The sequence below is a fragment of the Sorex fumeus genome, unplaced genomic scaffold, assembly GCF_029834395.1.
Source record: "Sorex fumeus unplaced genomic scaffold, SorFum_2.1 ptg000080l, whole genome shotgun sequence".
NCBI classification, from domain to species: domain Eukaryota; kingdom Metazoa; phylum Chordata; class Mammalia; order Eulipotyphla; family Soricidae; genus Sorex; species Sorex fumeus.
The window spans coordinates 602,871-623,284 of record NW_026606137.1 but is presented as its reverse complement, the minus strand read 5'-3'; the positions used below and the strand labels follow the sequence as shown (position 1 = coordinate 623,284).

At 37.8% G+C, this 20,414-nt stretch overlaps 1 protein-coding gene across 1 annotated transcript; it reads right to left on the bottom strand.

The window, feature by feature from the left end:
- Nucleotides 1-318: 318 nt before the first annotated feature.
- On the bottom strand, nt 319-17,309 carry LOC130038820 (cysteine-rich secretory protein 2-like). Its single transcript, XM_056130631.1, has 7 exons — nt 17,241-17,309; nt 12,000-12,116; nt 8,036-8,123; nt 4,880-5,028; nt 4,357-4,451; nt 1,515-1,603; nt 319-446 (listed from the first exon to the last, which is right to left on the bottom strand). The coding sequence occupies exons 1-7, from the start codon at nt 17,307-17,309 to the stop codon at nt 319-321; spliced, it is 735 nt and encodes a 244-aa protein (XP_055986606.1).
- Between the last annotated feature and the right edge of the window lie 3,105 nt (nt 17,310-20,414).

The following is a 20,414-nucleotide window of genomic DNA, read 5'->3' as shown; positions in this document are numbered from 1 at the left end:
CAAGGAAGGAGCCTGAGCACTGTTGACTGTGGCCCCAAACAAACAAAAATAACGACAAAAGAATACAACTTCCAAAATTCCCAACAGAACTCAATTCATTAAACTTTAATCAACAAGTTTGTAACACAATCCAAAGTGATTAATCATAGATTATATATTTTAACATTTTAAGGGAATATTTCTATAGATTGAAATGGATCCCAGGTGAAAAAATTACGGTTTAGAATCAAACATGTCACTAGCATGATAATAATTTCCTTGCTAGTAAATGTCAAATATAAGCAGATGATGTTTCTCTGTTCAGTCTGTGCTGAAATATTAATAAATCTTGTCTTTGCACTCGCAGGAGGCCCTGCATTTGTCCTTGGTGATTTTATGTTCGCAACCCATTGCAGACACCAAACTTTTACAGTTAGCATAATAATCTTGATACATGCAGCTGTTGGCTGAAATAAAAATAAAAAAAAGAAAGAAATCGGTCATTTTATTCTCATTTACCTGGGGCAGCAATGAGCACAAACAAATTCAATGTGAATGGATAGGAAGGAACTGATCAAACCAGTTGACACCTTTTTACTCAGGATGACTGTTTCTTGAGGGACACATTGCTTCTTTTAGTCAAACTCACTGGTTTTCTATTACTTGCTTTTCTAAATTAGTCAGTTAACTCAGAAAATAGAATAATATGTATTTAAAATAATTTCTTTAAAATATCAAAAATGACAGACACTGGCAACCATGTGGTTGTTTAAATTTAAACATCTTAAAATGAAATCAAATTTAAAATGCAGGGACTAAGTGATTTCAGTTGCATTCCAAGTGCTCTAAAGCTAATGTGTTTAGGGGTTACTTTTCAGAGCACTGTAGTCAACACTTCCATCATTGTAAAAAGTGATATTGGACACTTTTCCTAGACTCTAATGTAACTAGTCTTACTTTCATGAATAAGATATCATATAGAAGGCACTGATGTGAATGTATAAATATGCAAAAATCACCATGACTCGACCATTTCCTTGTGAATATCTAGCATTGGACATAAATCCACCAAATTTTAAATTAAATTTATTATTCTGAGTTGGAGAGAAGACTGAAATTATTCAGGGGTCTAGAGCATATGTCTTGAATGTGTCAGGAATTTAGTGAGATCCTGGAACCATATGGCCCTTGAGCACTACTGCTTATTAGAGAAGACCACCAGTAGTGCTTGAGCGCTGCTCCTGGTTTTGTTCACAGTGCTCTGGGGTTTCATGGTGATGCTCAGAGGATCATGAGGTGCCAGAAATTGGACCTGGGTCTCCCACAAGCAAAGTATACTTTAGCCCTTTGAACTATTTCTCTGGTCTTATCTGTGCTTTTCATTGCAAAGCATATCTATATTCTAAAAAATATAAAGGGCTCACTTAAACATACAACAAAGACATTGCCTAAGAGGTTATGTTCAGATTTCATAATTCTTAAGATATTATGTCTTTAAAATTTTTTTTGATATTAACAAATGAGTTCCAACTTACTGCATAGACCATTGTCACAATCATTAGGGCAGGCAGCACAAGGTGGTCCGCTGAGGTAAGGAACATTGATTTTGCTCTGTAAGTTACCTCTGAAATTGAAAATAAAAAGGAAACATTTTGAATCATAATGTTTTTACACAATCAAAAATGGATGGAGTTATTCTAAGACTATCATCCATCCCACACACTTTCTTGAATAAATGTTTTAAGTTATACAACTGAAAGACTAACATTCTCCCCAAGTGTACTTAAATAACATACAAAGTCAGAGAATAATTCACGTATTCACTCATTTTGTGGGTTCTGATTTAAAGTCTAAAATTTCCCGAATGTATTTCACTATGGCAACGGTCTTCATTTTCCAAGTAGACTTGGTCAGTTTGCTAAGGTGGCACATCCCTGATACTGATTATGGGCAAAGCATATCCCAGTAAGAGTCAGGAGACGTTCCTGAGAATAAAACAAGTGTAGTATGGAAAATATTTTATGAATTAGTAAATTATAACTTCAAATGTAGAATGTATTAACTTCTATACTTTATTCCAGGGAAAGTAAATTATAGGTAGATTTTTGACTTCCAGATGGAGACAGTGGATTTCAATAGTGTTTGTGTTTGGGAGAGGCAAGTATACGTAGGAAAATTTTTTCATGTCTCAGGTGGTGTGTGTATGGGGTTTCTATGTTTACCCAATCTAGGAATATCAGTTAGAAAAAACATTCTGTTAAGACTAATCTCCAGATTAGTTTCACAGAGAAACTTGCCTGCACCTCCTAGATCCTTTCTGTCACTGTTTCCTAATACGCACTGTAGCTCTGTCCTCCCATTGTTCATCGATTTGCTCAAGCGGGCACCAGTAACCTCTCCAATGTGAGACTTGTTACCGTTTTTGGCATGTCGAATACGCCACAGGGAGCTTGCCAGGCTCTGCCGTGCGGATAGCATACTCTTGCTAACTTGCCGGGGACTCCGAGAGGGGCGGAGGAATCGAACCCCGGCCAGCCGTTTGCAAGGCAAATGCCCTACCTGCTGTGTGATCGCTCCAGCCCATTTCCAGGGTGTTTTCTCCAAATGGGCAAATTAATGCATTGGAAACTTGGATCTTGGCACAGAATATAGCAGTAATTGTGAGCTCTTGAAAACTTGTGAAATAAACTGTCTCACCCCTGGATTTCTCTCTTTTTCTCTCTTAACTGTCCCTTCAGATGACTGGTTCAGTAGCTTCTCTATCTGTATCATTGAGCTTGGATACATTTTCCTAGGACCTTTCTCCTGGACATACTAGAGATAGCTTCAGAATACTTCTCTTGAAACAGAGAGATAGTAGGACAGATAAGGTTCCTGCAAAGTATCCCAGGAAGTCTTTCCTCTAAAGATCATACCTCTCAAATTGAAGCTCTACTTCATTTGAGTTCTCTACAGCCTCAAATGTAGATCATAGAGAAAGCTTGGTTTGTGAGGAAAATTTTCCCTCCAGTCATGAGGTGTTTCAAACATTGGGGATTGGTGTTCGAGCGATAGTACAGTGGATAAGGCGCTTTTTCTTGCATGCATCTAACCCAGGTTTAGTCACGGGCATCCCATATAGTCCTGTTAGCACCACCAGGAGTGATCCCTGTGTACAGAGCCTCCTGGCACAGGGAGGCAAACTCTGGGCACAGCCTGGTGTGTCCCGAAAGGAAAAACAAAAAATTCAAATATTAGGGAGCAGAGGACCTTGACAATTTGGTGGTTGGCATGGTGCTGGAACATTGTATATCTGAATATTATTAACAGTAGAGTAGATGACTGTTCCAAATAAGAATTTAAAATTCAAAGGAAGAGGAACATTTGGTCAGTAGGGCTAGGGTTACTACACCTACAAGGCAAGCACTGCGAAAGGCTAGAACCTCACCTGTCTTACTATGTCTCAAGACCAAGAAAAACATTGTGAATCTATCTTCAATATCCATGGTGTGTGTGTGTGTGTGTGTGTGTGTGTGTGTGTGTGTACACATAAGTGTAACTCAAACATATTCTTTTAGGAAGGGGAGTGTTTCTTATTATAAATTAGGATTCAGTTGGATAATTTCTATATAGAGTATGTGCCTGCCCATGTGATAAATTATGAGGAAAAATGCTTATAATAATATTTCCCATTTCTGACAAATTGAAAGGTATCTTGATTGGCAAAAGTTTGAAATCTGAGATTTAATCATTTAATGGTGTTAAGAGGGCATTTTTAGATAAACAGGAGCAGAAACATTTGAAGTAGAAAGGGCTGTAATCATTTAAATGTCATTTCCCATTTGCTCTCTCACTTAGCCTAATCATAAAAACTCACTTTTCAGTGTAAGGTCAAAGTTCCCACCAACAATTCCAGACCTAGGGAAATACACCACATATACCAATTGGATATTGGGAAACCTTGAGTTTTGGGAAAGGCAACGTAAAGGAAAAGCAAATTGTTTTAAATATGAGGTGAAGAAAAGAAGGTTCAGAATATTGTATTCGAAATGAAGAAGTGATATTCTTCCTGAGTAGTTGGCCTCAGTTTTGGAAGATATTCAAAGACTTCCATAATTTACTAAATATCACTTTAAAATAGTTTTGCTTTGAGATTGCTCCAGGCAGTGCTCAGGGTTATTTTTGATTTTGTTCTCAGGGATCACTCCTGGCAGGGACCAGCGAACCATGTGTGGTGTCAGCGATCAAATCCTCGTTACGGCATGCAAGATGTCATAATGTTTCTCTGCATTATCTATGGAGTTAATCAATATAATTTTTATCTGGTTTATCTACTGATATCATAAAAATTGTAAATTGCTAGTAGATTACTGACACAAAACTCCTAAGTATACTTACGCAGGACAGTATTGGCAAACGTAGTAATATTTTAGGTATGCATCTGGACAGTAGGAAACTGCACATCCAACAAGTGAAGATGAGTACCAAACAACCTGCATTTACATAAGAGGAGAGATAAATATTCATAACAAATAAGGAAGTATTAAAAAGTTATAAAATACACACGTCATAAAGAATGACACTAATACATTTTGTTTCTTTATGCTCATGGATGCATTTAGTTTATTATTTAATAAATATCATATGAGAAGTCGTAGATGTCCATTTCAAGCAATAAGTAAAAAATGGTAAAAGTGATCCATTACCTAGTAAATAATATTATTGTAAAATCAAGTCTTTAAAAAAATATTGCCTTTCTATGTACATTATTTAGATTATGAGAAAAAAAGAGCATGTTTCTCTAGCAAGAGTCTGTAGGATTTTGAGAACGAAAACTCTTCTCCCACATTCAACACTGGAAACAGTTTGGAAAAAAATTGTTCAGGATATTTATAGAAGATGGTTTAATTTTTTTCCTTACCTGTGTGTAATGTCCAATAACTGCCTGTCTAGTCTTTGCCCCTTTCCCATATATAAAATCTGAGGACTCATCAAACCAAGCTTGGATTCCACTTGACCATGCAGCTGGATCACTGGACATAAAGAGATTCTCCCCACAATTAGTTGCATCTAAGAGAAAAAAGATCACCAATGAGAAAAATATAAAATATTTGTTAACCTTGATCTGCATATATCTATGTGTCTAAATTTCTAGTTCAACATCTATCAATTTTATACCTGTATCTCGGTGACCTTGTTTTACAATGTTCTTATTTTCTAACCTTTAATTTTTTTAAAGAAGTAATTTGTGTTATATAAATGTATACAAATGCAGACATACATTGTTATTATAAATTGATATCTATTATACTTTCATCATCCTGTTATTCGTCGATTGCCTCGAGCAGGCCCCAGTAACGTCTCCTTCATCCTAGCCCTGAGATTATATTCACGGCTCTTTAGGAGAATGAGACCCATCATTGTTACTGGTGTTTGGCATATTTGGTACGCCACGGGGAGTTTGCCAGACTCTGCCCTGTGGGCAGGCTACATTCGATAGCCTGCAAGTTTGTCCAAAGTAGGAATAAGACAATATATTTACTATTATACTATATTTGTTCACACTAACTGAATTCTTTGATAGCTATAAATCAAATAGAAGACTGATCATCTCAACACAAAAGATCTGGAAAAAAGGAAAATTTCAAGTAGTGAGTTGATTTTGCTTTATTGTCAACTAACCCTGACTTAACTATTGATCCAGTAAACTCCTTCTTTACAATGTATCCCTATTTTGCTATTTTGTATTATAAACTTGCTAATAGCAGAGACCGCTTCTTGCTACTTATATATGAATAAATATATAGAAGTGATATTTTGCATGAAATTTGAAAGAAAAAAAGCTTGCGTTTAGATGAAAGATCCCTGAGAATAAAATAAGAAACCAGGAGAAGCAATATTTTCAGAGTTTATGGGTCTCGCCTTAATCAGAAAATCATAACAAATGGGCCAAATTCTCTTCAAAGAATTAATAAAAGGAGAGAAAGAGAAGAAGCAAAAACAAAACAAACCAAAACCAAAACAAAACAAAACAGAGCAGTGAAAAAACGGAACTGTGAAAGAACAAAAAGAAAGGATGTGAAAGGCCCAAAAGAATAAAAAAGTGAAAGAAATTAAGTCATAGGCATGAAAGAGTAGGAACATATCAAAGTAGTTTTAAGGCTTAAAGTTTATATGTAGATGTTAGATAGAAGATCAGCAGTCATGCACTGAGACGCTGATACCTGAGTGTACCAGGACCATTATACTACTCTGGAACAACATGGTCTTCAGAGCACCAATGGGTGTAACCCTGGTGCAGTGCAGAGGGTGCCACGGTGCCCCAGCACTACGGGCCTGAATAGCACAGCACTGCTAGCCCATGCACTGAACCTTCTAGCCAAGTGGACTGTGGACGGTTGGTCGTAACTCTGGCCCACTGAGTACTACTTGGCAATTCCCTACCCCTTGCAAAAACTAAACATTTATATTTATGTAGTTTTACTTACTACATGCTACTTAGAAAAAGGTATCCTTTTAAAAATTATTCTTACCTGGCTTCTTCAAGAGGAAGAAAGAAATTAAGATTTTATCATTGAGCAGGAAAATTTGAAAATATGCACCAGGATTTAGACTGTCAGAAACAGTGATAGTGTCAGTGTCCCCCTACCAATGTCTTGAAGTCCTCTTTCACCCCCAACCCTTTTGGCAGATAAATTCTCAAGGTCTATTATCATTGGCCATTTGTTATCTCCTTACTATGTGTCTTTATACTCCACACATGAGAGACATCATCTCTATTTATTGATTTCCCTCTCACGGCCTTCACTAAGCATGCTACCCATGCAGTTGGGGATTGCATGGTTTCATCTTTTTTACAGTTAAGCACTATTCCACTGTGTGTATACCATAGTGTCTTCATCTATGGAATAGATGGTAATATTAATACTATATGTGGGTGGTGGCAGGAAGATACAGGAGATATTTGCGGTGGAAAATACTGGTAGAAAGATGGGTGTTGGAACATTATATAACTGAAACTCAATCACAAAAGCTTTGTAACTACATCTCACGGTGATTCAATTTAAAAAAATAGCATTTGTTTTAGTTTTCTACTGAGTATAGGAATCTCTCTTCACAGATTATATTAACAAAAACAGGAAAAATTATTGACAGTCTGCATTTAAAATGTTATTTAGTACTTTTAAATTGGGCTTGTCTATGTCTATGAAATTTTTAATAATTTAGTTATTTTATCTAATAATTCACATCATGATATTTTATCTTGTCATTTTGTCTTCCTTGATGGAAAGGTTGGATACATTTTGACTTCTGAGTTTGGAGTCAAATTTTGTATCGTATTCATTTTAGGCACCTATAACAGACTAAATGAAATTAAAATTAAAGAGAAAAGAGCAATAGTCAAGTTAATACTGGGCATTTTTAAGTAAAATAAGGAAGTTTGACAAGAATTCAATAAACTTTAAAACACTAAAGAGTTTTCAAACACTAGTTTCCAAAACACAAATAAGATATGTGACATTAAGAGGATTAAAAGTCAGAAAATCTAATTATACATTTGATACATAAGACTTCAGTATTGATTATTTTACCCCTGAGAGCCAATTTTGTATTCTTAACACTAGAAGAAGAGGGGTGGGTGCAACAGGACAGGGTGGAGCTCTTTCTTGCATGTGGCTGAACCAGGTCTAATCCCTAACACTGGATATAGTTCACGGAGCTCTGCCAGAACCAATCCCTGAGCGCAGAGACAGCAGTCAATCCTGAGCATCACTGGTGTGGCTCAAAAAATAACAAAGACAGAACAAATGAGAGAGAGAGAGAGAGAGAGAGAGGATGATGATGAGATGATACAGGGATCTGCTGCACTCGTGAGTTTCTTAGGAGGCAGAACTGTGTGTAAAACCCAACCTGTGTAAGGTGATGCTTCTGAATCCTTTCTCACTAGATATTTTAACTTGAAAGAGTAATATTCCAATCAAAAGTTATTCATAATGGTTTCTTAATGCAACTTCAAAAAATTCCCCTTTTATGTTACTTGTTCATTTATTCCATGAATGTTTGTTAATGTACATACTGAGTCTTCGATATTCTCTTGTACTATGTGACATAGTGCATTGATCTGCCCATTTTCGGGCATTAGCTGCTGCTTCTTCACTCCATTGCTAAAAGGAACAAGGAAAAAAAGACATGAATTTAATGAATCATAAACAAAGAAGCACAGTGAACAGTGTGATTAGTGAACAGTTATGATTAATGTCATTATGAATTTCAACACATAATGTGAACAGTTATGATTAATGTCATTATGAATTTCAACACATGCATCTACTAATTATTTGGACAATAAAATATGTAACAAGATAATATTTTTTAAGCAATTGTAAGCATGTTAGAATATTAGTGGGCTCTTTAGGAGCATGCAGAAATCTTAAATTCTTTTAGTAATACTAGTAAATATTGTGTCCCAAGCCAGAGGTTCTTCATCCTCTTAACTATTTCTTTGACGCTCTTGAAGGCAATCCAAGCTGCTATCTTCCTCCTGTGCAATTCAGGGGCCAGGTCATGCATCATGTTGACTTCTCGACCTAGGTACACATAACTGTTGCATTTGGAGATGTTCATTCTGTTGAGAGCGAATGGAACGTCAGGAATGAGATCATTTTTCATATACATTGTCTTCATGAGATTCAGCTGTAGTCCAACCTTGCCACAATCACGGTCGAAGTTGACCAGCATTTGTGCCGCTAGTGTTTGGTGTTAATAGAACGATGTCATCAGCGAAGCAGAGGTGGTGTAGCTGCCAACTGTCTATCTTCACTCCCATTCCTTCCCATTCCAGTCGTCACATGACGTTCTCGAGGGTGGCACTGAAGAGTTTCGGTGAAATGGTATCACCCTGCCAAACTTCTCTTTTGACGTCAATGATCACCTCCCTGTAGAATGGTGAGATCCTGGTAGTGAATCCATAATATAGCTCACAGAGGATCCTGATGTATTGACTTTGAACGCCCTGTTTGGCTAGGGCTTTGATGACGGCTTCAGTCTCAACAGAATCAAAGGTCTTCTTTAAATCAATGAACGTTAGACAAAGTGGCATCTTGATCTCCCAAGAAACCTCAATGAGCTTGGTTATTGTGTGGATATGGTCAATTGTGCTGAATCCTTTGCGGTACCTGGCCTGCTCCCATGGTTGTCCTTCATCTAGTGTTCTGCCAATCCTATTCATGATGACTTGAATGAACAGCTTGTAGTCGACAGACAATAAGCAGATCAGTTGATGGTTGCCAATGTTGTGGATGTCTCCCTTCTTGTACAGTAGTACAGTCCTGCTGGTTTTCCATTGGGACGGAATCTTGCTTTCAGACAGGTAGAGTGTGAAGAGCTGAGCCAGTGTATTGATGAGTACTGATGGCAGGTTCTTCAGTGTTCAGGTCTGACCTTGTCTGGACCAGGTGCTGTTCACTTCTTTACCAACGAAATGGTGTGTCGGATTTCAGAAGGGAGAATGTTGGGAACAACATATTCATCCTGCGGACTTTGGTATGTGGGCAGGTAGACGTGGCTATTGAAAAGATCTGAGTAGAAGTCATGAATAATCTTCTCCATTTCCCTTCTGGAAGATGTCATGGATCCATCAGGACATCAGAGGGCAGTCGTCTTGGTCATGTAGTTGGCGAAGGACAGATGGGCATTGCGAATGCTTTTCCTGGCTTCTGCCGCATCTGCTAGCACTGCTACTCTTCTCTCTTTGAGGTCTTCCTTGATCGCTTCTCTGCACTGCTTTGTGAGCTCGGACATTCTCTTGCGGTTGCCTGAGGCTTGCACCAAACCACATTGACAAATGAGCTCAATAGTTTTCGAAGACAGGCATATTTTTGTGACTATCTCTCTAGGTATTCTTCGCACAATCATGGAGGTGCTGAACCAGTCAATCGTATTTCGTGTCAATGTTGTCAATGATGGCATCTTCCCATGTTGCCACAAGAGTGCCAAAGAGCTCCCAGTTGAAGGTCATTCTGGGAGTTCTCTTCTTAAACTTTGCAGCCCTTTCTCCCTACACTATGAAGTAAAATTTTGTACAAAGGAGATGGTAGTCTGATCCCATTTGGAATTTTGGGACAACAGTGACATCGGTCAGGCAAAGCCGTCGAATATGATGTGGTCATTTTCATTGTGGAACCATTCAACGGGAGTCTCCCATGTCCAGCATTTAGATTCGGCGTCCCAAAAAGGAATTGAAAGAGCTATGCTTGTAGTATCACACTTCACTCAAGTGAGAGAAAGAATCCGCAGTTCTGACCTCCGTGGGCAGTCAAGAATTAGGGACGCTGTGTCGTTTGCCAAAGCATTGAAAATCAGATGGGCCGAACATGTAATTAGATTTGGAGATGACTGCTGGACTAGAGCCATTACTGACTGGATTCCATGGGACATCAAGAGATTGCATGGCCACCCACCTATGAGATGGTCAGACTTCTTCATCAAGACCCTGATGGAGGGTTTGAGTTCCTTCATGTTCCTAGAATGAGCAGACGCCACTGGGCTACACTAGCACGCAGCAGGGGCAAAGGGAGACAATACTGGCACTCGTTCAAGCACATTGATGAGTAAAGGGATGTCAAGTGATCAAGTGCTAAAGTAAATATTGATAAACAGGAAGGTTTTGAGATTATATTTCTTATTTTAGTCATCAGACATACTTCATTACCAGTTCACTTGTATTTATACTGAGTATTTTTAAGAACAAGTGATCTTTTTTTTGGGGAGAAAAAAAGTATAAATGTTGTAAGTAATACCATACATTTTTTTCTATAGGGTCTTCATGATATTAGATTAGAAGCGATAGTCATCAGAAAAGCAATGGCTTCTTGTTTGATGCTTGAAAGTTTTGTTTTAATTCTTCCTATTTAATTCTTCCAAGAGTCTTGTGAATAAGACTAACTCTTTAATTATTATTAAGTGAAATTATGTAGTTTACTTTGTCTTAAGGGAATTGAGCATTGAGCCTTCACTTGACTGGCATTTCCAAGGTTATGGTAAGGTACCTTAGATTGTGTTTTAATGTATGTATTTGATAAAATTTGCAAATGTAAGCCAATTTGGGGGAGTGTTACTCTATTCCTTTACAAAATTTTTCTTTAAGCTTTGAGTAGATAAAACTTGGATTTTTTTCTTTCTAGCAACAAAAATCATAGGAAAGTCTAGGGTACGATGTTGAGTCCAGTGGGAGTAAATGTTGATAGCAGGGATGATGTTAACGATATTGTAGATATGGCAGCACAGAAAGCATTTGGGAAAAGTAGTCTATGTTCTTGGGAATTTATTACAAAATTGTTTTATATCAAAACAAATAGGAAAGGCCCAGTGAAATGTTGTCAGAAATCAATTAATCCAGGTCAGGAAGCATATGCGTAATTCAAAACAAGGGTCTTAAATCAGGGTTCCTTGAGGGCCTTCAGAAGAACCATGGATATTCTGAAATTGTATGCCTCTGTTTTCTGGGAAGAGAAATTCTATCCACAAATATATAAAATTCTGAAAAATTGATATGAAGAGAATCAATTCTGGCAGATTATTCTCCTTTGTCTCATACCTTTTATAGGTTTTTTAATTATTGTGAACGATATTTAGGTTTTCTGACTGGCTCAATATAAAAACACAACCCAAGGGGCTGGAGCGATAGCACAGCGGTAGGGCGTTCGCCTTACAAGCGGCCAACATGCCCAACCCGAGTTCGATTCTTCCGCCCCTCTCGGAGAGCCCGGCAAGCTACCAAGAGTATTCGATATGCCAGGCACAGTAACAACAAAGTCTCCAATGGAGACGTTACTGGGCCCGCTCGAGCAAATCAACGATCAACGGGAGGGCCTTTACCTTTACCTTTAAGTAGCATGATAGAGTCAGAAATTTGTGAGCCACAGTGGTTCCATGAGACACCAGTTACCAGCTACCTGCTCTTTTCCGGGCTGTTCCATACCACCCACCTCCCTCCTCTTATCCATGCTCATCAATAGCAGTCTTCCATTACTTCCTCTTACCATTTTTAGCATGTTGCTGGCAGTTGGAGAGACTGATCTTCTAAGCGCATTGTGTTTGTCTATAATCTCTTTTTGGATTTTTTTTTGAAAGGTTGACAGTGAATCAATAGACTCGTCCTAAAGAGATGTAAAATTAAATTAAAGAAACATTTCTAAAAATCATATGCATGACTAATTCGTTAAAGGGCTTAAAATGAATACTTTTATAAGGCATTTGGTTTTAGTCAATATGAGTTAGGCATTATCAATGAATCTGTTCCAAAATTATGATAATAGAAATGTGGCAGTGTGGTGTTTTGACAGTGGGAAGAAATTTATGATTTGACAAATTAGAAACTACTCTGAGACAAGTGCCAATTTCTATGTTCAAGGGAACATTTAATGTGATTTAAAAAAAAAAACACAAAATGACCAAAGAAATATTGACATTCATTCTCAAGCAGGGCACATTAAGGTTAGAGGTCAAGATTCAACGTAGAGTTGAAGATCTGACATGAAGTCTGTATTACAGGGAGAATGGTTAGTCCACACTGTAGCATGTGATTCTACATATAGTGGGTAGATTTTTATAAAATTTCTCTAAAGACAGTTATTCCAATACCTCCAAGGCAATTTGGATGTTGCAAAGTCATCAAATTAATGGCTATTGTTGACTTCTTTTAGTTAGTGTCAAAAATATAACCAATAACACATTAAATCAACTCTGATATCTTTGGTTTATCTTTGATGGTCTGTGGGGAAAGGAGGAAGACCGTTGTAGGCCAGGAGGGGTATGAATTATTTACTTAAGAACAAAGAAATTTGATGGACTAAAATTTACACAAGAATACAGTGCTGTATGTGGGCATGACAAGATTTCAAAGTAGAAGGCAAAATAGACAGTATCCTTTGTCTATTTTACCCTGATATCTTGAAAATGGCTATAATCTCCTCTCCTAATACAGTTAATGTAAAATTCTTTATGTATTTCAAGCAGGTCTGACTACACATTTATTGACACTATATATTAATGCTTTGATTTTTCCTTCCTGTTTGCATATTCTTAAAGAATGGAATACTGGTGATTAGAATTGGATCCAAAATGAGCTCATTTCCAGTCAATGTTTCTAAATGGGAAAGAAGATATATGTCAAGTTTTAGCTGTGGCCAGTCTCTGCATTATATTAAAGCATAAAATAGCATTCCTGGGTATTTCCTGTTGAGCCTCAAAAACAAGTTTAAAAGGGTTTCATTTCAGTGCATATCAAAATTTGGTCCCTGCAAAAGGGGAGTAATAGTCTTTATCTTACCCATCTTGTTTTGCAGACCAAAATTTACTGAAGACAATGTCTTTTTGGTAAAAAAAAAGAGCTTCTCTAAAGTATTTTGTTGGCAATAGGAAAAGTGTGATGACTTGTGAGAATAAAATGGATCAAATATGGATTCCAAGTACCCTTTCATAAGTCTACATTTCTGCATTCAAGACATGATATAATAAAGCAGGTACTATGTTGCCTTGTATACAGTTGACCAGGATTCTATCCTGGCACCCTATATGGCCTCCTGAGCACTGCCAGGAGTGATCCCTGGCTGCAGAGCCAGGAGCAAGCCCTGATCACTGCTGGGGGAAACCCCCAAATAAATCAAAATATTGAAATAAATTGTTTATATTGCATAGATAAAATGCCATAAATTATTATATTACCAGATGACTATAAAAATGATAAGTGAGATGTGCTAGATACAGTAAAGGGGGGGATTAATTATTTTTCACTGAGTTCAGAAAATGTTTCAGAAAAAAATGGTCTGAATAGCATTTTGAAAGTTTATAAATAAATATCAGGATTTGGACTAGAGTGGCAATAGACGATGGAAAACTGCCATGAGAAGAAATCTGAAGGAAAGAATGAAGATGTGAAAATTGCATAGGAACCTGATGTTTGATTGAGAATCATGGAATCTTCTCAGAATGGGGGCAGTTCAGGGCACACCTGTCCCTTTGGCTGAAAACTCTGGAGCACCCTCAGGCAGGGGTGGACCAAGTTCCTGCCCTACGAAAGCCCTGGCAGCTGCACCCACACGCCACTGCTGCCATCATACCAAGGATCTCTAGCCTAACTCCATGTCTTCACTTAAGAATCTCTATAGATTCATCCTTGTTCTACAGATCCTGAAATTTCTGGACCCCACAGCTACATGCATACGGTACTGAAGTTCCAGTCAAAATATACCCAATTAGGTGAGAAAGTCATGTAGAAGCCAATTAAACTCAACAAACAGAAGCAATAACACGGAAGGCTCAAACCGTAATGAATAGCTTAAGAAATCCTCAGACAAAGATTTAACAACCCATGGTGAAATATAATAGTTTTCACAAATTTTCCTTTACTAAAGGATGTTTGATAATTCCTAAAACAATTTGGTCCTAACAAGTAATATAAAACAAATCAGTGTATTCCTGCTGAGGGGGCAGGCTTAGGGGATAGTTGGGAAAATGGGTCCAACGGTGGAGGAAACGTCACTCAGGTGGTGGAACTACTGTTGGACAATCAAAAGACCACAGCAACGGTATTATGAACAACTTTGTAAACCGTGATGTTTAAACAGTGTAAAAAAATATGGCATAGGAGTTGAATGAAGCTAAAGGTAACAAACTGTATCTGATTGAGAATTGGATTATGGTATAATGACTGCACTTCTGAGTGTCAAATGAGGTTAACCGTGTATCTAATTCTCTGGTCTGGTTTGTGTGTCCAAAGTTAAAGGTGGTGTGGAAACGTGTAGCAGTGATCAAAGTGCCTCATTTTCAGAGGTTTCCTCATCACGAGATAGAGCTATCCCCCAATCATTGAATAGAATGGTCGTTTCTGTTTGGGGATCTTTAACATTTAACTAAGTTAAATGTTAAAACATGTAACAAAATTAAAGCAAGTGTTAGGAGTCATTAGAACACCTTATGCATACCAACTTAACCACAAAAAAGGACTATGAAATGGAAAATATTTTGCTAAATATCTTAGGTGCATTTTATGCTATTTACTGCCAGGTGGATGGAACTGGAAGGTACCATGCTGAGTGAAGTCAGTCAGGAGAGGTCAGATACAGAAAGAGCTCTCTCCTAGGTGGGATATAGAGAAAAATTGTGGGCATAACAAACGGTGAAATACAATAGAAGCTAATAGATGATCTACAGAACTGGGCTAACCAAGGGCAGCGTTTTGGAAGGAAGGAAGACGACCCTGAGACAACTGTGAATGGTAGTTGGGACTCTGGTGGGGGGTGTGGTGTTGAACATTGCATGAAATCCTACCATTAACAGTGTCACAAATTGGAGGTTTCCACTATAAATAAAATATTTTTAAAATTTCAAAATAAAATATAGACGTTTCGAAGTCAGGGAAAGGGCTTAAAGGAATGAGAGCCCATATTGAGCAACTGGCCCTGTTGAGTATGTGACTATCCTCCACTATTGAAATGGAGGAGTTTCTTCAGTGTTTAAATCCATCAGTGAAGGGGGCCAGAATGAGAGTACAGTGGCTGGGGTGCTTTCCTTGCACGCAGATGGCCCAGGTTCAATCCCCGCCACCCCATGGTCTTCCATGCCCCCCACGAGTTATTCCTCAATGCAAATCCAGGAGCATCTCTCAAGCACTGCTGGATGTGGTCCCCAAAACAAAATAATTAATAAATATCTTGGAAAACCTGGCTGGGCCCACTAGAGCAAATCGATGAACAATGGGAGGACAGTGCTACTACTTGGAAAACATGTCTAGCAATTTAAAAAAATCCATAGACTAAATTTTATTAAAATAGCACTGTAGCACTGTTGTCCCGTTGTTCATCAATTTGTTCGAGTGGGCCAGTAATGTCTCCATCGTGAGATTTTGTTGTAACTGTGTTTGGCATATCGAATACATCATGGGGAACTTGTCAGGATTTGCCATGTGGGTGATATACCCTCGGTAGCTTGCCGGACTCTCTGAGAGGGGCGGAGGAATCAAACTCGGGTTGGCCGGGCCAACCGCATGAAAGGCAAACGCACTACCACTGTGCTATCACTCCAGCCCAATTGAATTATATATTAAGGGGTTGATATTGATGTTGCAGGGGCAAAAATAAATAAATAAAAATAAAATAAAAAGACTGGCAAGAAATGATCCTTGCTCTTATAATATAGTTGGAACAAAAAAATCTCTTCTCCAGGAAAATTCAATAAGAACCCAAGGTGGCATATGGCAGAGGAAAATGAATGGATTAGATTCGATTGATAAATGCCAAAGGATTCAAAGAACAGAGGAAGCCAGGGGCCCAGCAACTAAGGTTTCTGGAACGGAGTGGGTCTGCAAAAGTATTTTTAAAATAATTTTAAAAAATAATAAAAATAGTTCAAAGGGCTGGGGCACATGCTTTGCATATGGAATGCCAGGTTCAATCCCCAGCAACCCACATGGTCCCTAAGAACTGAGCTGGTGGCAATCATAGCCCTGCCAGATATGGTCTACACCCCCATCCCATCCCACCCCCTGACACTCAAAGAAAATAAAAACAGAAGGACAGGAAGGTCATGCAAAGATTTAGTATGTGAATGATCCCCTAAATCACATGCCCCCCCCCAAATACTGCCATGTGTAGCCCTGGTAACCAGACTCAACCATCAGGACTGAATGCCAGGTGAACACTGCCAGGAGTGTGGGTGGGGCCCACAGGGGAGGAGAGGAAGAAGAGGAAGGACCAGGATGCTTAGGGGAAAGTACCCATGCCACACTGTGGCATGGAATCCCATGTCTTGTCCACTGATATTAAAAATTAAAATATTAAAATATAAGATGTAATTTTAGTCTTTTGGTTGCACTAGAAAAAAGAAGAAAATAAAATATATTGATTTGATATTTGTAAAATATTTTAACTGTATTTAAAATATAGTTCAGCAAGAAATGAATGTCAAAATCATTAACAAGTTAGTTTGACCCTTTATTTCACTATGCTTTGACATTTGCTCTAGTAGTAGGCAAATCTCAATTTAAAAATTTTATTTCAAATTCAATTTTATTTCCAGTGTTCAATGTCCTCATGGAACTAGGGGTTGCTATTGTGCTCAGCATAGACTTAGATCTAATTATGTTCAAACGTTGAGTAACTTCTAAATATTTTGAGATATACTAGCTACCTTACACTTTTGCTTATTTTAGAAAATTTATCTATTAACTTGCTTCTCCCGAGGGATGCCTAATTATTTTGCAAAGGTTTTTAACTTGACCGTACCTTTCCATGTGCAGGAAATAAAGGAAACAACACAGCCGTGAAGCACAGTAACACTGGGAACGATGCCATGCTGGAAAAAAAATGGAATCATGGATAGTATTATTGGAATGTTTAGTGTATGAATTGTAAGAGTTTCAAAGAAAAACAAAGCAATATAATGATCTTGGTTATGTATTGTGAGTAAGTGAAACTTTATCACATAGTGCCTGTTGAATTATTAGTGCTTAGTTTCCTAAATGAGACGTTAATGTACATAATAAAGAATAATCAGAAATATTTTGAAACTCTTGAAATTCACCCATAGAAGCTGAAGATACGCTGTCCAATCCCACATTAGGCCCATGCTGTTACCTAGGTAGCTACTTTCTTTAGTTCCTAGAAAAAGCCTCTTTATATTTGAGTATTAGTAGAAGCTTTTACAACTTCTTGCCATTCTTCCTATTAATGTGCTAATAATGCATCAGTCTTTTTAAAATTTCCTGAAGACCTTCTTAATATTTTCTAAATATCCCCATCAATAAAAGTAAAGTAAAGGCCCTCCCGTTGATCATCGATTTGCTCGAGCGGGCCCAGTAACGTCTCCATTGGAGACTTTGTTGTTACTGTGTCTGGCATATCGAATACGTCACGGGGAGCTTGCCAGGCTCTGCCGTGCAGGCGAGATACTATCAGTAGCTTGCCGGGCTCTCCGAGAGGGGCGGAGGAATCGAACTCGGGTCAACCATGTTGGCTGCGTGCAAGGCAAACGCCCTACCGCTGTGCTATCGCTCTAGCCCAATATTCTTCCTAATTACCTATCAGCATGTGCCAAATAAACTCTTATGAAAATGCCTATAATTCAAAAAATTCTGATTAATTTATACATAAGCTAGTATTATTTTACTATCCAAAAACTTAAGTATTTTCATATTAGTTATTATGATGCATTTCAAACTATGCTGATAATTTTTTTCTTATTGCATCAGCATGAGATACACAGTTACAAAGCTGTTCATGGTTGGGTTACAGTCATAAAATGTCCCAACACCCACCCCTCCACCAGTGTACATTTCCCACCACCAATATCCCCGGTTTCCCTCCCATCACCCCACCACCTCCTACCCACCACCTCCTACACCTCCTAGCTTGACTCTACAACAGGCATTCTCTCTCTCTCTCTCTCTCTCTCTCTCTCTCTCTCTCTCTCTCTCTCTCTCTCTCTCTCTCTCTCTCTCTCTCTCTCTCTCTCTCTCTCTCTCTCTCTCCCCTCCTTTTGGGCATTATAGTTTGCAATAAAGGTACTGAGAGGTTATCCTGTTTGTTCTTTTACCTACTTGCAGCACACAATTCTTTTTTTTTATTAGTGAAACACCATGAGGTACAGTTGTGCCCTTACAGTCTCTCGTGCTTGGGTTTCAGTTATGCAATGATCAAGTACCTGTCCCTCCACCAGCACCCATTCTCCACCACCAATGATCCTAGTAGCCCTCCCACCCAGCCCCCAATTCTTATCCAGAGTGATCATTTCCAACTATCATCGTCATAGCTGTTCCTTTTCTATCCCTCAGCACTTGAGGCTGTCTTCTAACTGTGGACCAATGCTCCTGGCCCTCGTTTCCACTATGCTTGGATATTCATCTCATACCATTTTTCTTTATGTCCCACAAATAAGTGTGATCAAAATACTCTCGGTAGAAGGAGAAATCAAGAGAAATCAAGAAGGGAATAAACAGCATCAAGCTATGGTAAACCCTTGGCCCTTAGATTGCAAATTTAGATTGGAGGGTGGGAAGAAAGAAAAGGTAGACGTAAAGGGAGACAGGATCAGTGGTGGAGGATCTTGGGCATTTTGTGTGTTGTGAGGTGCAGCAATTGTGTACATTAACACCATAAACTTTAATAATATTGGAGTCTTGTTACCTAAACTATAATAGAATGACACACATGTATGTAACAGTATAGGTACTGGCACAATTGTATAGTAATACATCATAATATATCATAATATATCCAATACATTCAATATTTTCATACTTTAAATCGAATCTGCTTTGTTCAGATCACGCTTTTAGCATTTGTGAAACAGAACGACATAACATGGTGCAAAGTGTATAGAACTTCTACATTTTAATATATAAGAAATCTATGAAGATACATAAATTATAATCTATACTGATACTCAACTGTAAACCTTTCCAATATATATAACCTTTCCAATAATAAATTAATAAATGACTTCCCTTTTAACTGAATTTACTAAGCAATGTCGCTGGGAATCTTAGCTGACTCTGATTTAAAGATTACTTGAGTGTTTTAACACTCTTCCTCATAAATGTTTTCTGCTTATGAAAAAAAATGTTAAGCTTGTTTCAATGGTCCCAACTGACCTTACAAGGAATCTTCGTAGAATTGCTCTAGGGCTTGAGACCTGTAAGAAGGAAACTTTCCTTTGATCACTCTTCCAAGGAGAATGTGTTCTGCAGACTTTCCCAGCCTTTGTTTTAGTTTGCTGGAGAGCCAAACTGTATCTCAGAGGATAGTATATACCCCCTGTAACTTTTATAAATGACATTTTTCCACTGTAGAAAAACAGTACTAACATTTTTGAAAGCTTCCCTTTAGGATGTAAATAACCAGCTGTATGCTGGCATTGGATAGTTTTGTTGTATATTCATCTGTTTTTGCAGGGTCACTTCTAATATAGTAAAATATATTAAGTTCTGTGTGGAAACCACTTCCTTATTCAAATATACATGTAAAACATATAAGGTGGTTACATTTAAATTACTTATACAAGTGTAGCTGCCTAACTAGCTTGGCCTTTCCCTATGCTTATATTAATGTTTAAACTAAGGCATTCATACATGTTAATATAAATACAAAAGTATCACACACATAAACTTAGTATTTACTATTACATTTGGAGAAATCCTACTATCATGATTTACAAATGTCATAGTATTTGTATTACATTTTTTGCTTATTTTAGAATGAAAGTTTGACAAATTATTTAAATGTTAAGTCTGATAAAAGTGCTTTTGGAAAAATAATTATATTTTACTCACTTCTCATAAATATTAGCACTGTAGCACTGTCCTCCCGTTGTTCAGAGATCTGCTTGAGCAGGCACCAGTAACGTCTCGACAAATTGTGAGACTTGTTGTTACTGTTTTTGGCATATCGAGTATGTCATGG